A 15767-nucleotide genomic window follows, 5' to 3' on the forward strand; every position below is an offset into this window, starting at 1 on the left:
TTTAGATGATTATGGCTAATAACTCATCTGAAATCCAGTATCTATAGAATACATCCAGGGATCAACTGGAAAAAACTAATTTACAACACAAATGTCCAGCTATGCAAAAGTATGTTCATTTTGACATTCAATTCTTGTTTTACCATAAATTACTGCATGATATTATTTTTTTGAGATGCACTAGTAAATAAATACCTTACAATTAAGAAACTAACCTTGAACACCACAAATATTCAAAATAACCATAAAATGAGTTTGATGAGATCTCATCCACAATCAGGCAATCACAAGGGATGCAAAAAGTAGTTCCTTTATTTTTTTTCTCCACTGTCATAGATTAAAATTGTAGTTATACATTACTAGAGGCATCAATATAATCTGAACTGTCCACATTTTTAAATATGGTGTGGTGACATCGAGTGCTGCAGGTCTTTTGTGCGGCTTATTGTACCATCACATACAGTAGCGGTCACGTCTGCAGTAGTTCAAACAGACACTTTAAGTGACTTAATGCCTCAAATGTTTTCCTTTTAAATTGCAGTCTTACAACACAGACATCCAAGTACTTTAGTTGGTGCAGCAAAAAGAGTCCAGTGTCAAATCATAGGTTTTCCCTGTTGTGAAGTACTGCTTCAGAGCTGTGGTACACTGTGGGAAGACAATACTTAAAATCACTCAAAAAAAGATATGTTTAAAGGTCCAGCTTCATTTCACAAAATAGGACGGAACAAATCTGGTGACGTTTTTTAACCTTTTAATATAAATATGACAATCATAATAATTATCTTTGAATAGGCTATCTCTTATACCTGACTATTGTTAAACAAAACAAAAAAAAGGAGGAACCGATGCACAAAGATGCCAAGACACCGAACCAATCTCGAAAAAAAAAAAAAAATCTCTTCTGGAGTCTGGGCCTGTTTGGCCACCCAGAGCCTGAGGCACAGCGAGCAGGACACCACCTCACTGGACCAAACCTGTGAAAGCACACTGTACCTCTCAACATCCTGGAGGGAACCGCTGAGGTGCTGCTGTCCAGTACGAGCAGCGAGTGTGTGAAGGTAAGTGTGAGCATACTTGAGTGAATGTGGAGTATGCAGGGTTGAATGAGACACGGGAGACGTGAAGAGACTCAAAAGCAGACAGTATAACGGATGAATCAATAAAAGGTGTGAACACACACAAAAAAGGGCAATTTTTTTCTTAGAAAAATAAACACTACAATGGCACAAGATAAGGGGACATACTATTAAGTGTTTTTTTCTACCACAGAGCCATTTGAGGGGGAAAAAGTTATAAAAATAAGTGTGTCTGTACTCAGAATTTTAAGGAAATTAAACTGGTTTACCCACATTAGAAAAGAAAAGGGCAGGTGGGCTGGCAAAAACAAAAAAAGGGAAAATAATTGGCACAACATCACTTTAACAACAAGGCAGGTGTCACTCTGCCGCAGACAAACTGATGATGGGCGAGAGAGAGGATTCCTCTGTCCACATCTAGAACAAAGTGGCAAAGTCTGGTCACCCAGTAGCGACGGACAAGGATGCTGGTTGTCGGCGTTACCACAGGTCACCCTGGATGAAGGCTGTGAGGCTGCAGGTGGATGTCACCCGCGCCGTTTCTCACACGCTCACCCTGCACGTTAGTTTACTTTATCCTGGAATATGTAGAGGTTGTTGGTCGTCGCCACTGCAATGATGTTGTCCTGGGGGTGCCAGGCAGTGTGAAGGATCTTCTTGTTGAAGTCCAAACTATCCACGCTGATTTCATCCTTCTTGCGTTTGCCGCCGGCGCACACCTTGCGTGGCTTTAGGACCTGCATGGGTTTGCTATTTTCGCGGGACGCTTCCAATGTTACGTCCCGCCTTTGGCCTCGGTCGAACATCCGGAAGAAGTTGTTGTATGAGCCAGTCATCACCACACTGGATGGAGGAGGACATGAGATAAGTGAGTAAACCTTCAACATATGTCAGTGAATCAGAATAGTGGGCGTAAACTTCATGCAGCAGTTTTTTGCAGATGGTAGATGAAAAATTGGAATTCCAGTTATTTAAAGAAAATAAAATGACTTCAAGAAGGTAACTTGTATTGGACTAAATGCCTAAAAAGCAGAAAATTAAACATGTTTTGCAATAAGTCCATTAAAATCTACCTAATCTAACTTATAAAGTAACGTTCTGGGACTAATGGAGCGTCAGAGGTCGAACTATCTGCATTAACTTGCAGTGAAGTCTTGAGAATCATGATGCGAAAAACAAGCTAGAAAAAAAAACAACAAAGAAAAAAAACCAACACAGTGCTACTTTAAATTTCCCATGAGATGTATTTCCATCTCCCCTCAATGTGTACCTGTCATTGCCATTCCAGCAGCATTCAAACTTGTCAAAGATGCAATCATTCTCGTAGAGCGAGCACAGCTTGCTCCTCAGGTACTCGTGAACCTGCAATGAATGAATAAATGAATGTATTTAGAGGCAAATGTGAAGTGGTTTCTAAAAGACTGAACTTCAGATCTGTATTACTAATGTAAGTGAAGATATACAGAAGAAATATGAATTTTTGTTTTAAAAAAATCCCACTTAAATCAGTAGGAAAGCACATTTACATGTTTATCATATCTCAATGGAGCAAACTTCATTCTGTAGTTTTTGTGCCGAAGATAGTACACAGCAAAATGACAGATTTAGGGCGTCTCCTAGTGGCCACTATATGTAACTGCCAGGGATGATTTTTAAAAAAGGTGTGGCCAGCATTACACAACAATAGTATCTGCATTTTCTGTTTAATTAGCATTGTGTTTACATCAACATCAAACTACAACATACACACAAATAAAAACTGAAAATCTACTAAATTATAAAGCATATATCCTGTACTGTTCCAATGATGGGCTGTGAAGAAATTACTACTGAGACAACGCAAGAACTTACTGAAATAAATACTTTAATATATGGCTTGAAACTGTGAGAAAACAGTACAATTTAAGTGGTGTATAGTAAAAAGCGGAAACACAAACTTACATCTTTACCAGCTGAGTAAAACAAGCATTGTCTGTGTGCGTGTGTATTACAATGACAGGAAATGAGTAGTGACCAAGTCTGGTAATAAAATGTCACAAACGAGAGATTCTCAGGCCGCAGACAAAGTTGAAAAAATAAACAGTGTCTGCTATAAAAATTGTTGAGGTATTCATGGAGTTTTACACTTTAGCCCTATTCAGACATGAGATATGCAACATTTCTGGATTCATCGGTCTGTTAAGGAGTCTGTTTTCTGTCAGACATCTGTCTCTTTTATGTTAATGTTCCATCATTCAAACAGACCTGCAGCAGTGACGGTGAGTCACGGTGGCATTGGACAGGAGATCAAATGATGTACGCTACCTCTGAAAAGTCAGGGGTCACTTAGAAATGTCATTATTTTTAAAAGAAGAGTATTTTCCAGTGAAGATAACATTAAATTGAACATAAATACAGTCTAGACATTGCTAATATGTAAATGACTATTGTAGCTGGAAACAGCAGATTTTTAATGGAATATCTCTATAGGGGTACAGAGGAACATTTCCAGCAACCATCACTCCTGTGTTCTAATGCTACATTGTGTTAGCTAATGGTGTTGAAAGGCTAATTGATGACTGGAAAATCCTAGTGCAATAATGTTAGAACATGAATAAAAGTGTGACTTTCCATGCAAAACATGAAATCACCTGGGTGACCCCAAACCTTTGAAAGGTAGTGTATAATGCATAATAGTACAGTAACAGACTAAATCTAAGCTGCAGCTTGTAAATTGTGACTCCGTGACAGCTCCATGTCTGGATGAAAACAGCAGCTATAGTGTGATTTGCTGTTCAACTATGATGATTCTGTTTCCATGTTTGTGATAATTTATAGTCCAATTAAATGTGACTGATGAAGTTCCACGACATATAAATGCATGCACCTCTGTGACATTCTAGCCTCTCATATAGAGCACCACGGACTTAAGACACTCAGGGAAAGACTCCTACAAACAGCTTGCCTTCCTGCCTATTAATGCAACTGCACACAATTCAGGCCTACGGTGTGTTGAAAGTCACATGTAAATCCCACAAAGTCCATTGCAACTTTTACGAAAAACATCACAACGCTGCACTTTCAGACAATAACATGTTCAGATGTCGCCAGATGAATGGGAAGTACTGCACGTCTGTTGTCTGGTCTCTCTCAGGTGGACCTTCAGTTCTCACCATAAGTCACTCATGGACTGTTTACAATCGTAAAACAAGCTTAACACTAGGGCTGCAACTAACGATGAATCGTCTGAGCACAATACGTCAACAAAAGCGGAAGTGAGCGAGCAATGCAACAGAAATCACCGTCCGAGCAGAGCGCTGAACACGGACGGACATCTGCCAGCATCTTACATATATTATATATGCCTTATACAGCACGGATGCCCGCACTGTAGCGTGTATATACTATATATGCACAGTACAGTGCGGACATCCGTCCGTGTTCCGCGCTCCGCTCGGACGGTGATTTTTGTTGGATGGCGCGCTCACTTTCGCTTTTGCAGACGTATCGTGCTCAGATGATTCATCGTTAGTTGCAGCTCTGTTTAACACCACACATTGGTATTGTGTATGTGTTTGTCACTCACCTGATAAGTTTCAACTGGCCTGTTTTCCATGTTCAGGTCCCAAATCTTCACAGACAAGTAATCTCTGGTCATCATGTAGCGTCCATTGTGGCTAAACTTAACATCTGAGATCGAGGATATGATCTCAGAGAAGAAGGAGCGATTACTTGGATCTTCTGGCTCCTCGAACACTGGACAAGTAAAAAAAATAAGTCGAACTGCAGCATTCGCCAGTGTGAAATGATGTTCAGTGACAATCAGGCTGCTTCGTGTGATAAATTCAGTACTATAACAGCCCGACGAGGTAGAAGTATGGTGATTTAAAATAACCAGAGTAGGTACTCACACTTGGAGTGCTTGTCACATAGTGCTGAAGCCCTCATGTCACACAGACGGATGGTTCCTTTGCTGCTGCTGTAGACGAAGGTGTTACACTGGTGAGGGTGGAACTCTGCTGCCGTGATCACCTCCGTTAGCTCCTCCATGTTGGCCGGTTTAATGTCAACAATGTCTGAGGAGCACGTGGTTAAGGAGGAACACAGCTTTCATGCTCTGAACAATCATCGCATGTTCCTCAGGCTACTGTTAATCTGGGTGATGGTTCCTCAATGAGATGCTCACATGAGTGGAAAAACAAAGGAAACAAAAACTACAGACTGATAATGGACCAATGTCAGGAGGCACAATAAACATAAGGGCGACAATTAGTCTTTTAGTCCAAGTTAGACACTCAAAGACCTTGGATTCTAATGTCAAACAACATTTCTGTTCACACCTGATGCGTTTCTGTTTCTCAATATTCTCGTATTTAAGGGGTCCACATGTGTTTAAGGATACTGAAGCTGCGGTCAGTGATCTCGAGGTGCCACAGGTTGATGCGCAGGTCGTCTGCAGACAGGTAGGTCTCATTGTCACTGTTGACTGAGATAGAGTTGATATGGTAGGTGTGAGCGTTGGCGAACACCCTCCGTGGACTGGCTTCCACCATGAGGTCCATAGGTATTAAAACTGGTACCTGAGATGGGGGGAAAAAAATCATCTGAAACTCATATTGAAAGCAGGAATGAATTCTGAAGCCCTGAAAGCTCAGAGTGGCACATTTCTTGTCCGTCACTAATTACCGGAGCATATAGGCAGTCTGGCATGAAGTTCTCCATGTATTCAATTAGCTGAATAAACTAGGGGACGCTAACATTCTCTCTATAGGAGGATTCCTTTCATTCGCCTATTCCATGCGAGTCATTTAACCAGCACAGCAGCCTTCAAAAGCCATAAGACGAAATACATGTGAAGTCAGTTTGTGCTGTAGTTGTTGGATAGATAGTTACAGAGTGAGTGTAGAGAACTGTCAAGTCCATGCCAAATGTTTAAAAAAAATCTAAAATGCTTTTTCCTTCCTTTGATTTTCTGCCAAAACATCAAAGCTGCAAAACACGAGCCCAAATCCCCAGAAGGTACACGGTTCTGACAAAAAACCAAACATCAGCTCTCACAGCAACTGTAGACGCACAGATTTGAAGTTTTAGTTAAAGTCAAACCCGTCTCTCTTTTAAAATGTTAAGACGTCCATGCTTTCATAATTTTGCATCCAAGGTTGTTGCCAGGGAGCACTAGATGAGTAACTCCACACTCAGGTTGGGTTTCATTGAGGAACTGACCCGCAGTGACGTGATAGTGTTGGGGTCTTTGTAGCATCCATCCTCCTCTTTGAGATTATATCCTTCTGGTCTCTTGTCTCGTTCACTGATCTTCCACAATTTAATCGTTTTATCTGCGTAGGAGTGAAAAACACAGTTGTAAATAGCAGCATCAAGTCTTCACAAAAAGACAAAGTGCACTCTTTGCATCCATTCAAGCGGTAATAGAAAAATGTCATAAAGCTCAAGGAACAGAATTCGAAGAATTTCTATTTTTCTATTTAACCACGCCTGACGTACGTCAGCGGGGTTACTGCATTCGCTTCGGTATCTGGCTGGGTAAGTATGTATGTGGGTATGTCCGGTCAGATATCTCTGCAATCGCTAAAGTCAGGATAATCAAACTTGGCACTGAAGATCAGTCTAAGGTCCCTGCTCAGTTGTGGAGTTACAGGTCAGCAGATCAAGTATGAAGGGATGTACGTAGGATGATCAAAATTGATACAGAGTATCATGCATGGGCGTGGTTCTGCCCTCTACTGGGGGCTGGTCTAGTTTATTTTTTCTTTTATAACCTAAACATTGCCAAGTTAAATGTTTCTACTAAATCTCTACTCAGAGCTTTCCTTGAACGCCAGCTGACAACATTTAAGTACAGATAGCGAGTTCATTGATTTCTAAATCTAAAAAACAGCTTTGATAAACAAGTTTGGTATGCGTGCTCATTCCACGACCACTATTCACCATTTCAAAACATTGTGAGCATGATGGCAGAGAAATGAGCCTATTTGTCGGTGTCAGTCCCACCCACATATGCTCAATATGAACATGTGCATGTTCACTCTCTGCTGAAAGGTCGAGTTTAGCTCAGCAGAGAGTGCAGAGTGCCTGAAAAAAAAAAACTGCACTGACTGCACAAACAGGGGACAGCCTCATTAGACGGTCTACTTTTCGAAAACACACATAACAGCAACTTAATTGTGCAGTAAGCATTAAGAAGTCCACAGAAAGCACTCAGCAGTACTTCTTGCATGTCGGCCACAGAGACATTTACTAGCCGAACAAATGAACAAATGAATGAGTTAGCTTTATTTACGTTGCATATTTTACAACAGAAGATTAGAAGTTGAGTTGATTCAGTGGATTCATGTGATTTAAGTGATTTTATTTTGGAGATGTTTATGTGATCAAGAATTTGCAAAGGAAAAAGAGGCAGACATGCTAGATTTGCACATACTAAAGTGAGCAAAAGTTTGGTGTTACATTTAAGCCACTTTAGGATATGAATGGATTATTTTCATGGAGTAAATGTCTAAACATTTAGTGTGATGAACACAGGTGAATTTTGGGGGTTTAACAATTATCTGGGCATATGCTCAATTAAAATGACTCCCTTACCATTAGTTGACAACAGGAACTGAGCAGCATTCTTCTGAGGAAGCCAGCGAATCTTGTTGATCTTCTCTTCTATTTCCAAACTCTTCAAGTAGTCGAACTCAGGCTCATGGCTCTGGAAAGTGCTGTAAACATTGTACTCGCTCCGGAACTGAGGCTGATTCTTATTCTGTTGGGAGTCATGTGAGATGTCACACAAAGATGAGAAAGTTTGTTAATGCTTTACTTCTGAAGAAACTATGATTTAAATAAGTGACAGATTGGTTTTACAGAGACGTGTAACAGGCATGGATAAAGCACGAGACAAGCTAAAAGTTAAAACTCCTCAGATACCATTTGCAGAATATGCTCCAAAAATAGAACCCATCTGTTTTTCTTTTCACTTCATGTGACTAAGTTCAGGGGGCGACCTTTTATGAAATGGATAGTGTGTGGGAATAAAACTCAACACAAGTGGAACATGCAGCTGTACCTCTATTTCCTGCTGGAAAATAACTACACGCCCACCCTTGTCTCCCGTGGCCAGCAGCTTCCCTGTGTGGTTAAACTCAACTGTGGATATAATATCCGCTGCAAAAAGGGGAAAAAAAACAGAGAGAGACAGACATTTAAACTCACATTTGCCATCATGGTTATTTTAAAAATGATGCACCAAAATAGAACAACCTCTTTCCATTATTAGGTACATTCAGGGACCACTGTTAATCCCAACTAACGCTGGATTTAACTCTCTGGGAATCGGAGAGCAGTAGATGAACGGCAGTGGACAAGACTTTGGACATTCGGAAGGATGTCACAGCATGTAGAGCAGACGGAAAATTATCAGTAACCTAGTTTTCCCCTTTCCTCTCCCTTCTACTCAGACAGCAGCATTACACATTTCCCCCAGCAGCAGTATGTTGCTTTATAAACCGAAGCTCACTCGCATAGATGCACACTTGCTTAACCCTTTGTCGCCCATTGGAGCAGAAAGACAATGTTCCAAAAGGTTACAGCGAGTGCTCTTTGTATATGCTGTACTCCCTGAGGCCCCATGTAGAGGGTAATACATCTAAACTAGCGGTCGGGACACTTGAGAGAGCACACTTGTGGTTCTATGCAGCCAGATTGTGCAGATTACAGAGTTTGTTAATTTCTGAAGTGACAAGAAGATAACTCCAGCGAACTGACTAAATTTACTAATGTACTTATGTGCTTATTATTTCTTGACCTTACAATAGAAAACAATCAGCTGTAATTGATACTCCATGTACTACATGTAAAAGTCTTAGAACTTCATTAACTTGTGAGGTATTATTTGACGAGTTAGGACTTGTAAGGCATGTCAAGAAATGTCATTAGAAATTATAGACTGGAGGCAATTCCAAAGACGGATCATATCTGAGTGCTGACGCTGTGAAGTAAAACTCAACCAGCATGGAGTCTAAGCAATTTACTGAAGATATAAAATTAAAAAAAAAACATTTGTAGCTCCCTTTTTTGGCACTAAAGAATGTGAAGAAGCTTTGAACAAATGTTAAAGTGATCCCCACTTCAGGCCACCAGACTGCATTTGTTTTCTGCCTGACACATTTGTTAACACAAGATTAGAAAAAGAAAACTGCTTTGTAGAAATTGATGTTTTTGAAGGAGCATATTCCTAAACTTGTATTGTATTTTGTCCTTTAGCTTTAAGTACTGAATGACTTTAGGGGGCTGAATAGGTTAGGCATCTTGTTTTATATACAATTCTTTTTTGAAAGTATTGATTGGAGGTTTTCAGGTTCAGAAGTATCTTACGCATTTTGTAGCTACCACACAAGTCATTGGAAAATGCCAATTTGTCACATGTAGTTAGTTGAAAAAACAGCTAACTGATACCTACAGAATAAACTGAAGAAAAAGTTAAAAGAAAGATTTCAAGAACCCTTCCAGCTGTACATTTCCAGTGAAATTTTCTAAAAAAAAAAAAAAAAAAAACAGCACTTAGGGCGAGCCATGGAAGTCTGGAAGATCTGGAAGAGCAAGAAAACTGTCATTCAAAATTGCACATCTACTGGGCAGAAATAATATACAGAGTGCTGGTGCACTGTACAGTTGTGTAAGATAAATGCACAAACAAGGTCTTTAAGGGAAAGCCATCAGAAGAAAACTTTCCCTGCTACGATGTGATCAATAAACCAGCAGCTCAAGTATGTACTGCAGCTTCTGCATAAGCCACACTGGTTTTGTAACCAAGAGTTGTATGAAAATGAGTTTTAAATGACATCTCTGGTCATGATCACCAAAAGGTGTGTTTGAAAAAACAGAAAGAGCTGCATCTGATAAAGAAACGCATGAAAGTGGTCATATTTTGTTTGGTGTTTGTGTGGTAGCAAGGCCACATGAACACTGTGAAAATAGAAGAAAGAAAGAATTTCATTAAATATCAACAAATTCTGGATGCTAATGTTGTTAAGCCTGATGAGAAATGACCATCAAGGGTAAAAAAAACAAAACTCAAAAGCTACAGAAATGTAACTACCTCAGCCTCTAAAACGCATCAGTTATTGACAGTTAATGGATGTCCCCATCTGTCTATATGTGGATGTTGCATAAATCAAGCACAATGAGAAAGCTGGGCCAAGGATAATGTGCCGTTTTTTTCTGTCACTTCACTGTTGGAATGTGTTAAAGGGCTCAAGCATGCCAGACTGCTGCAGGACATCATGAATTGAAAAACAGTACCGCCTTACGGTAAAGCATGTTTCCATTCTTTGGATTCCAGATACTTTGCCATGTTTAGTGTAACAAAAGACAAAACACAAAGAGTATTATGGTACAGGTGGAGTTCTGTCACTTTCTGGGGAAATATATCTTAAGAGACAAAATTCTACTATGAAGATTTGGGCTGCAAGCTTAATAACATTCTGATAAACCACAACAGAGCTAACCTATCCATCGCTAAGTTCATATTTTCTTTAAAGGTGCACGAAGCAAGAGCAAAGTATCTTGCATCTGTCAAGGTTCAGGCGCCAGCTGATATTTAAAATAAAAACAGTTTACTCTTTCATTTCAATGAGTCAACTGCTTTAAGATAGTAGGATGTCACTTCAGAGGACTCCACCAAAAATGCAGGGTGGAGTGATGAAGAAAGTTGATTTGATTCAAGTTTTGAGGCAGATCAGCGATATACAGGCAGCCGAAAACAATAAGGAAGACCCAAAGAAGTGTCTTAGTAAGGTGTTGGGCCACCTCGTACCACCAGAACAGCTTTAAGTCTCAAGGAGGGGCGAAACAACATTTTTCCAAAAGACGTCACCTCATCTGTTATTTTTTGGTGATGGCATGCTGTCTGACATGTTTGTCAAAAATCTCCCACACGTGTTCAGTTGGGCTGAGCTCTGGTGACTAGGAATCATAAAATATGATTCACAGAATTTTCATACCCAAACCTGACCACTCCCATCAGAACAGAAATGTTTCATCACAGGATAAAGTTGATCACGCTGAACAATTTTGTATGAATTCGCAGTGATCTTCCTTCAAAAGAACAAGTGGACTCAAACCATGTCACAAAAATGCCCAAACAGCACAACAGAGAAATCAAATCCTCTCACTATAGGGGTCAGTTGCTGAAGTGTTTCCTTTAATCTGTCACTTGTCTGTCAATTGGAGCTGACAAAAAAATTCAACTACATTTCAGTATAGCAATATAATTCAACAGCACTACAAGCTACATCCTCCAAAATGTCCACACAAAACATTACAACATTGAAAAAGTCTTTATGATTTACTACATGGAGGTTACACTACACTGCATTAGTATTTAGTTAAGTATACACTGCATTAGTATTTAGTTAAGTATACCTAAAAAAAAAGCGGTTAAATCAATGTCATGCACTGTCCTGTTGTATCTGTTGTATACAGCTTGATGTTATTCCTACTGGTTACTGAGACAGAGGGAGAATTTACTGCTTATATTACAATAATCCAGAAGTCCTATCTGACAGGACTATAAACTACGGTGCAGTATATGATCTGAATCTTGGATATACCCATTCAGTATCGGAGCTTTTGTCCAGTCACATGACCTATTGAAGACCGTTTCCAAATTTTAGTATGACACCATGAGTTACCAAGACCAGAGTTCATGGCACAACAAAAGCAGCACTATGCCATTCCTCTTTAAAAAAAACAACAACAACACTAAAACCAGCTCAACAAAGTACTGGAAAATGTCTCTATTTGTGTTGTAAAACTGATCACACAAGGACCTAGCAGTGAGTGTCCAAAGTGAGTAAAACTTCCAGTATCCATGAGAGCTTACCAGTGGCTCACCAACGGAAATTTTTAATGAGATGCAAGAGCATTAAGAGTTTAGTTTGCAATAACAGCTCTGACAGTTAATTTTTACAAAAACTGAATTCTGTTTGATAAAAATTAAAGAAAAGAACGTAAGAGTGGAACGACAGACATTTACACTACCGTTCAAAAGTTAGGGGTAACTAAGAAATGTCCTTATTTTTGAAAGAAAAGCTGTTTTTTTTCAATGACAATAACATGAAATTAATCAGAAATACAATCTAGACATTGTTAATGACTCTTCTAGCTGCAAATGGCTGATTTTTAATGGAATATCTCCAGAGGAACATTTCCAGCAACCATCACTCCTGTGTTCTAATGCTACATTGTGATAGCTAATAGAGTTGAAAGGCTAATTGATGATTGGAAAACCCTTGTACAATTATATTAGCACATCAATTAAAGTGTGAGCTTTCATGGAAAATATGAAATTGTCTGGGTGACCCTAAACTTTTGAACAGTACTGTATGTAGCTGAAACTTTAACACAGCAAAAACAATATTGCCATTTCTGGTCAGTTGAAGTGAAACAAATGCAAAGACATTCATCTTCTGTCTGCTCTCTCACTGCAAGCTGTTGAGTATGTGACAACAAACCAGCATTTCATCCCACTTTTCCAAGTACTTTCCAATGCTTATAAATGCAACATTTTCTTGAATCAGGGCTCGTACCTTCAGCTACGTCATCATCAATGGCTCCTTTCACCTGAGAGAAGCACCACTGCATGTCACCTCCAGGTCCTGCAGAAATAATAAAAAAAATAGTAATAAAAAAAAACCCTACATTTTTGGCTGGCTAAAAATATACTATATATTTTAATTGCATGATTTTAACTGGCAGAGACATACCAAAATTGCCTAGCATCACATTTTTGGCTGGCAATGCCTCAGCATTTAGCTGCATGACATTGTATGTCAAAACAGTGTATCAAGTCTGTATTTTGACTCTCCCTGCTCATGCATGCAGGTAGTTCAAATGCAGCATGGCAGAGGAAGCTTTTGTTTCAGCACGGTGTCACTTTGAGACAGCAAAGAGATATTTCAGTGATGTAGGACCTACAGGCAGGTGACAGACTTGTTGCAAAGACGTGGGCGGTCATAAATGTGCACATATCCTCTCCCAACTTCTGCAAGTGTTGTCTCAACGCCAAGAAACTGATTTTTCAGTCTCTATCTTTAGGATATGAACAATACATACATCTACTTCACATATGAGACCTGCAGGACCAGTTACATTATGGGCACATTACCAAGACAACAGCAACTGTTGTGAAAACAGGCAGTTCAGATGTCAAACATCTTTTACATACAATGAATGTTTAAATATATTTTCCAGATTTAAGCCTCAGTTGGTACTGTGGTTTTCTCACTTTAAGAGAAAGAGTCGGGTGCAAATTTTATTCATAAATACTGAATGAACGTCAAAACGTCCAGACGTCAAAAACAGTGGAGGAATTCAATCTTGTAATGTTCTCTATTTCAAGTCTGGTCAACTGTTAACTACAAGAGATGGCCTTATGCCAGGCTGTCTTTAAAAATATAAAAACAAATAAAACGTGCTGCAGTATTTAATAATAACCACTGTCACTAGTCTCAACAGGTTCTTCACCAACATAGCTCATTGCACAATAAAGCTAGTTGAATACCGCATAATTTTACACATGAACATCTCTGTTATTACACAATGAAAAAAAGAACTGGTTTGATCTGTCAATAACAATGTCCACACGTATTACAGAAGCTCTGAAAAATAATCAAGGACATTTATGAGTCACCGTGGTTTCATCATACTCCTATTCTGAGATGAATCATGGTTTTTAAACAAAAAGCCAGGACAGGATTGGTACTAGTCAGGATAAAAATGTAGTCTCATCTTAATGCCTGCACATTTTGCAAGAGAAACAGCAAGCAGGTATATCAATATGAAAATCTTACGACAAAATATTGTGCAACGTCTATGTCTGAGGAACAGTGGCATTTCCCCGTCCAAATGCACCAAAAGTATGCACTGAATAAATTTGTAGTGGCGCCTATTCTTGCTAAACGATCAATTGACATTCGATCTGAAACGAGTACTAGGAGTTAAAGGCGTTCACAATTTTCAGTAACTCCACAACAGCTCTTTTCTCCCTGGAAGTATCAGCTAATGAATGAGATTAAACGCGACGCTGGGCTAAATAAATCAGTGACTATTTGATTCGTATTTGAAGGGATAGTTTTCCTCTTTTGTACATATATAGTCCTAAATATTAGCTATGCGTCTCTTTAGTCCTTTCAAGCAGAAATTGCACAAACAGCCTGCTCAGTCTGCAGCGGGCCTGCAGTGCTAGCCTGCATGTGGGCAATGTCAAAGTTTGCGCTAACATTAGCTAGCCTGGCTTGTCAAACCAACCACGGCATATTTGAAAAAAAAAACGCACTAATATGGTTGAAGCAGCAGACCGGATGATGACTTGTAAGCATCCAGTGTGAGAATTAGCAATTACCGCTACGAGAACCTAGCCTAATAATGGCTCGATTGGCTATGTTTGGCTAACACGGTGTGCACAGCTAGTTTGCAAAAATGGTCCCGGGCCAGTGAGACGGTAAACAGCTAGCATCTAGCTAGCTAGCATTAGCCGGCACAGGCAGCAGACAGGCCAGATGGGCGATGACACTCACTAGCTAGCTAGCAAGCTAACGTTAGCACAAGCTAAGTTTGGCTAGCCGGCTGCCGTCGTACCCCGACGCTCGGCTGCGAAATCTCCCGACAGACGGGGGCGGAGAGCTCACTGGAGACGGATTCTTCGGTGGGGAAAAACGCCGGGTGTCTTGTGTGTGTGTGACTGTTGAAGTGAATTACCTGCCATGACGAGACAGACAGTGGAGCTTGCCTCAGTCAGTCACGATCCTGCTTCCCACTCCCACGCGCTGATTCGTGGGATCTGAACTTTTTCTTCCGCTCAGTATCCGCCGTGTGTGTACGCGCAAACCTGGAAGTCAGGCTCGAAATTAACGACAACACGGGCTATTTTAATCACTCCCCCCGTCTGCGTCTCCCGCTCCGGTGTCTGTTGTGTCTCCGTGGGTCGGTGTCTCTCCCCCCTCCGTGTGTCTTGCCGCCGGCTACTTCGCATCCCACAAGTCACCTCTTCTTCTTCTTCTTCTTCTTCTCCTTCTTCTTCTTCTTCTTCTGCCTAAACACACCCCACTCGAGTCTCTTCCGCACGTGAACCAAAGGGTTTTTATGATGCGCGCACAGAGAAAAGCGCGTGCACGTTGACGGACATCAGCATCATCATTATAATCACACTGTCCTACTTAAGCAGTAATGGTGTTACTTCATTCATACTCCTAGTGAAGTAATGATATTTAATGGGCTCAGAAGTTTCCATACACTTGTATATATCAGATATGGCAGTCTTGAGTTTCCAGTGACTCCTATAACTTTCAACTTTCCATGATCCAATCATTGAAACACATACATCTGTGTCACATAAAGCGATGACAAATTTTTTTCTTTCATATATTTATTACAAATCTTTTGGAAATATGACTAAACCTGCTCGGTCAAAAGTATCTGTACAGAAATTATGATATTTGGTTAAATATCCTTTGACCATTTTCACCTCAACTAGGTAATTTTGGTTTCCATCCACAAGCTTCTGCTTTCCGTCCACAAGCTTCTGGTTGTATCTTTGACCACTCCTCTTGACAGAATTCATACAGTTAAACTACATTTTGGGGCTTTCTGACACAGACTTGTTTCTTGATGGGGTTTGAGTCAGGATTTTGGGGCATCCAATCTAAA

The 15767-nt window shown here is 40.1% G+C and overlaps 1 protein-coding gene across 2 annotated transcripts; it reads right to left on the minus strand.

Moving 5' to 3' along the window:
- Positions 1-294: 294 nt before the first annotated feature.
- Positions 295-15194, minus strand: ppp2r2ab (protein phosphatase 2, regulatory subunit B, alpha b). 2 transcript variants are annotated; one of them, XM_022205536.2, is made up of 10 exons: positions 14820-15194; positions 12650-12718; positions 8128-8225; positions 7659-7824; positions 6282-6394; positions 5461-5638; positions 4970-5134; positions 4645-4814; positions 2350-2441; positions 295-1922 (listed from the first exon to the last, which is right to left on the minus strand). In XM_022205536.2, exons 1-10 carry the CDS (start codon positions 14824-14826, stop codon positions 1643-1645), a joined length of 1338 nt encoding a protein of 445 aa, XP_022061228.1. In that variant the 5' UTR covers positions 14827-15194; the 3' UTR covers positions 295-1642. The 2 variants fall into 2 exon arrangements, with proteins under 2 accessions (XP_022061228.1, XP_051794628.1); XM_051938668.1 differs by lacking the exon at positions 14820-15194 and adding an exon at positions 14700-14723.
- Between the last annotated feature and the right edge of the window lie 573 nt (positions 15195-15767).

The sequence above is a fragment of the Acanthochromis polyacanthus genome, chromosome 18 (genome assembly GCF_021347895.1).
Source record: "Acanthochromis polyacanthus isolate Apoly-LR-REF ecotype Palm Island chromosome 18, KAUST_Apoly_ChrSc, whole genome shotgun sequence".
In the NCBI taxonomy this organism is placed as follows: Eukaryota; Metazoa; Chordata; class Actinopteri; family Pomacentridae; genus Acanthochromis; species Acanthochromis polyacanthus.